General features: G+C 44.3%; 1 protein-coding gene across 1 annotated transcript; it reads left to right on the forward strand.

Moving 5' to 3' along the window:
• The first annotated feature begins 636 nt into the window (after window positions 1-636).
• LOC123429446 (probable WRKY transcription factor 72) lies at window positions 637-3813 on the forward strand. Its single transcript, XM_045113481.1, has 3 exons — window positions 637-1087; window positions 1901-2005; window positions 2807-3813. The coding sequence occupies exons 1-3, from the start codon at window positions 777-779 to the stop codon at window positions 3447-3449; spliced, it is 1059 nt and encodes a 352-aa protein (XP_044969416.1). The 5' UTR covers window positions 637-776; the 3' UTR covers window positions 3450-3813.
• The last annotated feature ends 5959 nt before the right edge of the window (window positions 3814-9772 follow it).

A 9772-nucleotide genomic window follows, 5' to 3' on the forward strand; every position in this document is an offset into this window, starting at 1 on the left:
TCTGTATGTAGACTTCTAACGAAATTTCTTAAAAGACTTATATTTAGGAACGGAGGGAGTACACCGGCCCGTGCTCCCGCCGAGACCACCGGCCCACGCCAGCCGCCATCGGGGGAGGAAAAGGTGGCCCCACCGCCGCCGAGCCGCGCAGGCTTTGCCTGGCGACCGCTGCCGGCGGCGGCGAGGGGAAGACGGGGAGGTGGGTGGGCTGCTGGCGGCGGCGGCTAGGTCGCTCCCGAGCCGTCTGCGGGGACGACGCGAGAGCCGGTAAAGTTAGAAATATTTTTCTTCCCCAGTGACCAGTTTGCTAGTTATAGGCTTTACTCTTTTACTATATTTTCCTTGGTGAGCACCGCGATTTCTGTGGCCTGTAAGAAGAAGTGTCACCCATCAATTGGCCCTTTACGGTAAGTAAGAACTAACTAATGGTATATTAATCGTAGTGCTCACATCATGACTGTGCAAACCATTTGTGCCGGATAGAGATAGCGGCGGCGCCGGTGCCATGCATGGCCCCACGACCATGCATGCATGAGAGGGATCGGTGATGAGCTCACTCGGCCGAGTCACGCCGATGACGCCCCGACGTCGCCTTGCCCCGCACGCGCTCGCCTCCTCTTGTTCCTCGCCGCTTCCTCTTACTTTTCCCCCCACCTTCCCACCTCGCGTCCAGCACGCCGATAAAAACTGCGGCACGCTAACCCTATACTGACTCTACTCCGCTCCGCAGCAGCAGCACCACCGCCAGAGCTTCGCTTCCTCTCTCCGCAGCTGGCATGGCGTCTTCCGGCGGCGGGCGCTCACCGGTGACGGCGGTCTTAGACGACCTGGTCGATGTACGCGACCGCGTGGCGGTGCTGCAGACCGTGTTGCACGAGTCTTCGCCTGGGCCAACGACCGTGGAGGCGGGGGAGCTGGTGGACGGGATGATGGCCAAGCTGTCGAGCGCCTTCTCGGTCGTTCTCGGCACCGGCGATGGTGGCGTGGCGTCGTCGTTGTCAGGAGCAGGCCGGGGGCCGAGCGGGAGGAGGAAGAGACCCGGCGCGGCGTCGTCCGGGCCGCACCGCCGGAGCAGCCCGAGGGGAAGGTGAGGAAACTCTAAAACCCTTTTATCAACCGTGCGACAAGTAGCTAGCTATAGTAGTATCTCCCGGATGCACTTCAGTACGCATGCGATTTGACAAATTATTTTGTCCTTCAACTTTCCCTTTTGCAAATCGGAATATTAATTTGGCTGACCTAGTGGGGGAACTTTTAAGCGCCAATGATCAGGGGACGACCTCTCATGACCGATTCCTGTGTTATCAGATTGAAAATTAGTACATACTCCCTCCGGTTTTAAATATAAGTCTTTTTAGAGGTTTCACTAGAAGACTAGGAGGTGTTTGGTTACAGGGACTTATTAGGGACTTAGAACTTATAAGTCTCTTTAAGTCCCATCTAAATCAAACATGAGGGACTTATAGGGACTTAAAGTGGGCAGTTGAGACTTATGAAATAAGACTTTCAAGGAGAGTCTTATAAGGACTTATAGTTGTAATATGGTCTTTTAGTTCATGTTAAGTCCTAGGAACCAAACAGGTAAGAACTTTTTAGGGACTTGAGACTTATAAGTTGGGACTAAAGAAAGTCTTAGGACTTATGAACCAAACAGGGCCGTAACATACGGATGTATATAGACATACATTACAATATAGATTCATTCATTTTGCTTCGTATGTATTCCTTTTGTAAAATCTCTAAAATGACTTATATTTAGGAACAGAGGGAGTACATGCCACTAGGATTACTTCAGCATGCATGCATGCATGGGTATATCAAATCATATATACTCCAGTTGGTATATCAAATCATATATAGTTGGAAGTGGTAATTAATCCTATCTGTTATTCAATGGCAGGATGAAGAGCCCTCTAAGCAGGACGGTCACCGCTACGACGCTCACAGATGGCAAGTCATGGAGGAAGTATGGACAGAAACAGATACATGACTCTACTAACCCGAGGTACACCATTTCAATATGCCGAGCTGTCCAAGTATAAGCAAAGAATGACTATGGAATCACTGATATTGAAGCTAGCTAGACGAGTACACACTTGCCAACTGGTTAATTAACTAGTTGCACACCCTAGCTAGCTAGTTCCTAGTTGGGTTTTTTAACTTTATCCTTTAAGGGGAAGTTGAGCTTTTCCATTGATCAAATGCATGCATGCATATGTGCATGCTTATACTCCCTTCGTTTTTAAATATAATTTTTTTAAAGATTTTATTAGAAAACTACATACAAATATATATATATATATATATATAGACATATTTTAGAGCGTAGATTTGCTCATTTTACTTCGTATGTAGTCTCTTAATGAAATATCTAAAATGACCTATATTTAGGAACAAAGGGAGTATTATATAGCACCAGTTGTTGTATTGGGGTATTAGTATTAGCTAGTTAGTAGTCTATTACTCCCTCCGTCACGGTTTAGAATGCATGCTTGTAAAATCTCTGGGACCAAGGTAGTCATCGATTGGTTGTGAGATGTAGCGGGTGTAAATACTAATGCGCCTAATCAACTGAGAAAATACTAGTACTAATGTGTGAGCATCAAATTGGGAGGGCGCATGTATGAGTAGTACTATTACTAATTAATATGAGTAATTGCTTTCGCGTCTTAAACCTTGTCTATTTTAAAATTGCACGCAAGTTTAGATGCGCCTTCTAAATCGTGACGGAGGGAGTAGTAGACTTGCAGCTAGCTCACATATGTAGGATTATTACTAATTTGCATATATATGGGCATATATCCAGGAGCTACTACAGGTGCACGCATTTGCCGGATCAAGGCTGCAAGGCCAAGAGGCACGTCCAGCAATCCGAGTCCAACCCGACGGAGTATACCATGGACTACTATGGCCAGCACACCTGCAGGGACCCCTCCACGTTCCCATCGCTCATCGTCCAAAGCGCCGCCGCTGCCCCGCCGCCAGACTGCGCAAACCTCATCAGCTTCGCGCCCATCAATGGAGCTAACAGCGGTTTCACCGCAAGCACGAGCACAAGTGCTTTTGCTCATCATCTCATGAAAGAAGCGGCTGATCATCACCCTATGCTCTTCTCCCGCTTCTCCAATTACTACAGCTCCTCGCCGCCGGCCCAGGAGGGTGTGTCCAGTGGCTCACCGTCGCCGGCTTGCCACGGGAAGTTCATGCAGTACGGCGCCGGCGGGCAGTTCATCAACGTTACTGGCTTAAGGACATCGCCGTTGACTGTGGGATCGGCGCCAGCGGAGTACTGGCCAGTGGTGGGGGTCGCCGGTGTCGACATGGATGCTGGCGCGGGCATGGACAGCTTCCCTTCCCCGCCGAGCAGCCCGGGGTTTCTGTCGGGCTCGTTGGAGGGATCATTTGGCAACAACGTTTGCGATGACGACCTGTTCAGCTTCGATTCCTGACCATGCCAATGTGCATGCATGCTAATTGAGCCATTAACACGCGCTTGCGCAATTTGCACGGGCCGGTTAATAGTAATGGTAGTAGGGTGTACCGTCTATGTATGTATATTGGGCATGTATGTAATGTGCACCGGATTGGTATGTCAATGGTAAATATATATGTAACTTCGTCTGTACGACACTAAATGGAACGTGCTACACGTCGGTCGGCGTTTTTTTTTTTAAAAGATCCGCCGCCTCACGAGTTGTTGGATGGGCTGACTATTACTTTTTGTCACTTCTGTAACATAGTCTGTGTTGCAGGATTTTCTTGCAACAAAGGTTATGTTGAAGAAGACATTTGTAAAAGAGGTTGTGTTACAGGATTTTTTGCAGCAAAGATTATGTTGTAGATTTTTTTTGCAACATGGATTATGTTGCAGAATTCTTTTGCAGTAGAAATTGTATTGCAGAATTGTTTTTGCCTGCATCGTTGCACTATTACATTGTCACTGTAACATTTTCCATATTTCAGAAACATATACGATATTGCAAAATCCTAATAATTATGGTGTGTGAGACTATCCGACACGTGGTTGGCTCTTAACGTGACGGATCGTGAGGCGTAGATCGGCCCGTTGATTCTAGTTAATCATTTCCCATCCTAAATTATGGGTTTGTAAATGTTGATTTATGTTTTTTTTTTAGAAAAATAGAAGCTTTGGTTACCTGACCTCTTCATACAAAATGCTTACAACTCAACATTGTTACATCGTTTACTACAAGCACATGAACTAAGCTACACACAAAATCTCTAGTAATAAACTCACTCTGATCTTTGGGCGCCAAGCTCCATCAGATACTTGCGATGCAACCATTGTAAAAAAGCCCATGATTGCAACGGGAAATACACTTTGGTTCTTGGTTATATATACACCTTATACAAAGAATTATTTTTAATATTTAAATAAAAAGTTAAGTTCAAAAGTATTTTTTAGATTAAGCTTGACTTTGTTTTTCAGTACTATATGAATTCTCATAAAAAACCAACATTGACTTCAGGGCAAAAAAGGTAAAATTTATTTGCTACTATAGGTCACTATTCACACTATTTTAATCAAAAAATTATCTTTTTTTAAAAGAAGTCAAAGGGGATTTTTCTTTTTGTTGAGTTTTTCTCACAAGTACAATGGAATGTCAAGTTCATTTTAAAAATATTTTAAGAAATGCTAACTTCTTTTCCATATAAGATGTAGATAATTCAAGGAATCAAATCGTTCCGTTTTGATTGCAACCAAACTATACACAAGAGTAATACCTCCATGTAAGATTGAACCTTTTGTGTTGTCAAAACCGTACATTATAATTCTAGCACAACCAAATAAAACAAAATAAACCACTACAAACGCCATAAAAACTAGATGATGCCCCGGCGTGTTGCTGCGAAAAACTTGATAAAAGAATCATGAAAGTTAAACTTGATAAAAGAATCATGAAAGTTGCTAAAAAACATTTATAACTTATGAAAAGAGAATGTAAGCTTACAAATGAAAATGAAATATAAAGAGTATAAACAGAAAAAAATGTAGTAAAAAGAATGTCATTTAAAAAAAATGTGAATGTGAACTACATATGCATGATACATGCGACCAACACATATATTGTCAATACAAAATCTAATGAAAAAAGTAACTTAAGAGTAACATGCATGAATTAATGATGTGGTTCTTGCATCCATAGAGTAATGATTTTTTTAATATAATTTATGACTTACATGCATGAATTGCTCATGTGGCATACATGCATGTCTAGAAATAATAGCTAGTGGGTTGTTGCTATTTAGAAATAGAAGTTAAGGGACTGGAGAGATGTGAACCTTTGCAGGCAAGGTAAAGAAAGGTTAATACAAGAACGAGGTACGCCAAGCAACTTGTGTCATTCCACAATCATAAAATATAGTAAAATGCACAATACTATCACATTATTGTTCTAGCTCTCAGCAAACCACCACTTTACAAACAAAACGTGACACTTTGCACCGTGGCGAATAATTGATAGTGACAAAAAACATTGAACGCAAAAAATGAGACCATTTTGATGTGGTAGATCACGTTTTGGCCGACACCAGGGACGGTGCGCCGCTAACGGGGCTGTTAACGACCGTTGGGACCGAGCTAGTAGGCCTGTTCCCTAAAGGGAAACAGTGTCGTTCCCCCACTCACCCACTCGATCACTCTACCTCGCTCTCCTCTGTGCCGCCCCCCTCTACACCACTGCAGCTCAACCTCGTCGCCGCGACCGCAATGAGTACTTGGAGAGATCTGGAAGACAACATCGAGGAGGAGCAGACCAACACCGACATGGATGTGGATGGCTGGGTATGTATATAGTGCTTTCACTTAGGGTTTGGGTTTGACAAGTTTAACCTGCAGAGTGCGCCATTTTTAGATCCTCCGTTCTCTCTCTCCTCTATGGATTGACTAAGACATCTTTTCAATGTAGGAGAATCCTGATACTGCTATTGATTCTTTATTTTGTGGCATGGTGACCGATCCAGAGATCAAGTGCAAGTTTCACTAGTTTAGGGGCAGGAAATGTGTTGCTTTCGATGGCATAAACACAAGTAGAAGATTCCATGGATGTGCTAAGCAAGTAATAATTGATGAGCTTATTGTTTATTGAATCATTAGTGTAAACTGAATGTCGTATTGTTAACTGAATATAATGGTGTTTACTTAATGTGGTACTGCAAAATGGACGTGATAATGTTAACCGAATATAGTGGTGTTATACTGAATATAGTGGTGTTTACTGAATACAGTGATGTTATATGGAATATACTGGTGTTTACTGAATGTACTGCTAAATGAATTTGATAGTGTTAACTGAATACAATGGTGTTAACTGTATATAGTGGTGTTAACTGAATATAGTAATTTGCTATTGTTAATTGAATTGCTACTGTCAACTGTATCATAGTTTCAACTGAATTTGATAGTGTTAATTGAATACGGTGGCTGAATATTGTGGTGATAAATGAATATAGTAATTTTCTGTTGTTAATTGAATTGCTACTATCAACTGTATCATAGTTAGAAATGAATTACAATTTGTGTTTTCAACTGAATTTGTAGGGGGGTATTGACTGTGGAGCGATTCAGTGGGTTGATGGTCCCTAGTCTGTCATACTTCAGAGGTGCGTCACAAAACCGTGGGAGATGTTTCATGACTAGAATTGTGGCAGGGTGACGATATACATGCTTATAACAAAAAAATAGCCAAACTCGAGAAGTGGAATGAATTCCTGGCCAAGCAATCATATGACATGGTTCTGGAAGTTGGCCAACTGTTTGATTGGCATGATGGAAAGGTGCAACATATGGAACATGAGAATGCAACAAAGCATGCTGAAGATGTCAAGACAAAGCTTGCCGAGATAGAGGAGCAGTGCAAGATGGAGCTGAAGATGGAGAAGATGAGGCTGGCCAATGAGCAGAGGTGCATCTTGTCTTCCCAGGCAGATATCATCAGGAACACTAGGAAGGCCATGATGAAGGTGAAGGAGGACATGGATGTTCATCAAAAGGAGAAGAAGAACCTTGAGAGTGTGATTGCTGAATTGCTTAAAAGTGGGCATGGTAGCAAGGAGAAGCTTCATAAGATCAAGTCCATCCTGGAGGAATGGGGTGGCTGCTTGGAGACTAAGTATATATTAGGCCAATATATATAACATGCCATGGAACACCAAGAAGCTAATGATGTTGGTGGTACATTTTGTAGATCTACTGATCTAAGTCTGTAATGCCTAATGCAAACAATGTGTTCAACTGTTAGGCTAGCTAGCAAGCAATCATATGGGTCCTTGATGTGATCCTTGATGTTACCTACCAAGCTACCTCTATTATGAACCAGTTGCATGAATTGTACTTATTATGCACACTTATGCAAGAGTATGCAACCTGGTATACCCGAGGTGCAGTGTTGTGCTACTTCTATCCATCTTGGAGTACTCCATCTTGGTTGTACTTATTATGCACAAGTGTTGTCCAGTGTTGTGCTACTTCTATCCATCTTTGTTTACTCCATCTTGGCAACACCATGATAGATAAGTGGAGTAATATCCATACATAGTTGAGTCCATTGATATCCGTGTCCTTCTTCAGCTCATGCATCTCAGTCCTCAAGTTCCTGATCACTTGTCCTTGTGCTTTCTGAATGGCCTTTAGATCCTCAATGACATACTGCTTCTATTCTATCCGCTTCTACAAGCCTTCAATGTCCTATGTGTTGGGGAACGTCACATGGGAAACAAATATTTTCCTACCGGGGAGTGCATCTACATACCCTTGTAGATCGCTAAGCGGAATCATATATAACACGGTTAATGTAGTCGAACGTCTTCGCGATCCAATCACAATCCGTCCCGTGATCTCATCACGATCTGTCCCGTGATCCGATCATGATCCGTCCTGATCTAGTGCCGAACGGACGGTACCTCCGCGTTCAGCACACATACAACTCGATGACAATCTCCACCTCCTTGATCCAGCAAGCGAGGGTGGAGAGGTAGATGAATTCTCCGTGAGCACGATGTCATGGCGACAGTGTTGGTGGAGCTGATCCGGCAGGGCTGCGCCATGCGCCACCGAATCAATCTGGAGGTGGAATGAACTAGAGGAGGGAGAGAGAGAGCCATGCCATGACCTATTTGGGTGCGGCTGTGTGCTGTGGCCTTTTCGGGTGCGGATGCCTCTCTCCTCTACACTATATATAGGAGGGAGGGAAGGGGTGGCGCCCAAGAGGAGGAGTCCTCCTCCGATTGGGAGGTGGAGGCGCTAGGGAGGAGTCCTCCTCCAATTCGGTCTCCCTCCCCTCCTCACACTTTGGCGCATAGGCCCATAGGGGCTAGCCTCCCAGCCCACCAGGGATGGTGCGCCACCTCTTGGGCCTATGTCCCCCCCGGGGTGGGTTGCCCCTTCCGGTGAACCCATGGAACCCATTCGTCACTCCCGGTACTTTACCGATAGTGCCCAAAACCTTTACGGAACCCGTATACCTCTTTCATATATACCAATCTTCATCTCCGGACCATTCCGGAAACCCTCGTGACATCCGGGATCTCATCCGGGACTCCAAACAACCTTCGGTCACCAACATACATAACCCAACTATATCGAAATTTCACCGAACCTTAAGTGTGCAGACCCTGCGGGTTCGAGAACTATGCAGACATGACGTGAGACACTCTCCGGTCAATAACCAATAGCGGGACCTGGATACCCATATTGTCTACTACATATTCTATGAAGATATTTATGGGTCGAACCATGATGTCAAGGATTCAATCAATCCCGTATACTGTTCCCTTTGTCCATCTGTATGTTACTTGCTCGAGATTTGATCGTCGGTATCTCCATACCTAGTTCAATATCGTTACTGGCAAGTCTATTTACTTGTTCCGTAATACAAGATCCCATGACTAACTCCTTAGTCACATTGCTTGCAAGCTGATACGTCCCAAACGTATCTCTAATTTATGCTTGTTCCATGATCTTTTGGGTGACATTGTTATATGTTTTGCTACACTTTTATATCATTTTACACATATTTAGACTAACCTACTAACTCAGTGCACCCAGTGCCAGTTTCTGTCTGCTGATGTCTATTTTGCAGGGGCTTTTACCCAATTTTCCAAAGCCCGAAAAAATCCAGAAAAATATATATAAAAAATCAGTGAAACAAAAGCTTCCGAATCACCGAAGCTGGGCGAGAGGGGGGCCAGGGGCCTCCCAGGCGGCCTGCTGGCGCGGCCAGGCCCTAGGCCGTGCCAGGAGGTCGCTTGGGTGGGTCCCACCTCCTCAGGTGCCCTCCTTTGGCCTATATTTAGAGTCCCGAGAGGAAGCCGTCGGAGACTTCCTGGAATCGCAAATTTCTCCATCATTCCGCCGCCGCAGTGCTTTCAAGATTGGGAGCGTCAGGAAACCTCTTCCCGGCACCCTGCCGGAGGGAGGATTGACCTCCGGGAGCTTCTCCACCGCCATGGACGCTTCCCGGACGTGTCGTGAGTAGTCCTCCTTGGACCATGAGTCCATGACCAGTAGCTATGTGATGTATTCTCTCCAATCTTGTGCTTCAATGGTTAGTCCTTGTGAGCTGCCCTACATGATCAATGCATCTATGTAATTCTCTTGTTTTTGCTATGCTCAGTTTGTTGGGATCCGATGGATTATGAGATTATGTTCAGATTGTTATGAGTTATATATTTGATTATCCTTTTATATTATGTTCCTTAGTGATTCATGCATGTTCTTTGTTGCTATTTATTGCTTTGGCCAAGCAGTAGA

The sequence above is a fragment of the Hordeum vulgare genome, chromosome 2H (assembly GCF_904849725.1).
Source record: "Hordeum vulgare subsp. vulgare chromosome 2H, MorexV3_pseudomolecules_assembly, whole genome shotgun sequence".
NCBI classification, from domain to species: Eukaryota; Viridiplantae; Streptophyta; class Magnoliopsida; order Poales; family Poaceae; genus Hordeum; species Hordeum vulgare.

Coding starts and splice junctions, on each gene's coding strand:
- LOC123429446 (XM_045113481.1), top strand. CDS start 777: ATGGCGTCTTCCGGCGGCGGGCGCTCACCGGTGACGGCGGTCTTAGAC. Junction 1,088..1,900: donor CGGAGCAGCCCGAGGGGAAG/GTGAGGAAACTC, acceptor ATTCAATGGCAG/GATGAAGAGCCCTCTAAGCA. Junction 2,006..2,806: donor CATGACTCTACTAACCCGAG/GTACACCATTTC, acceptor GCATATATCCAG/GAGCTACTACAGGTGCACGC.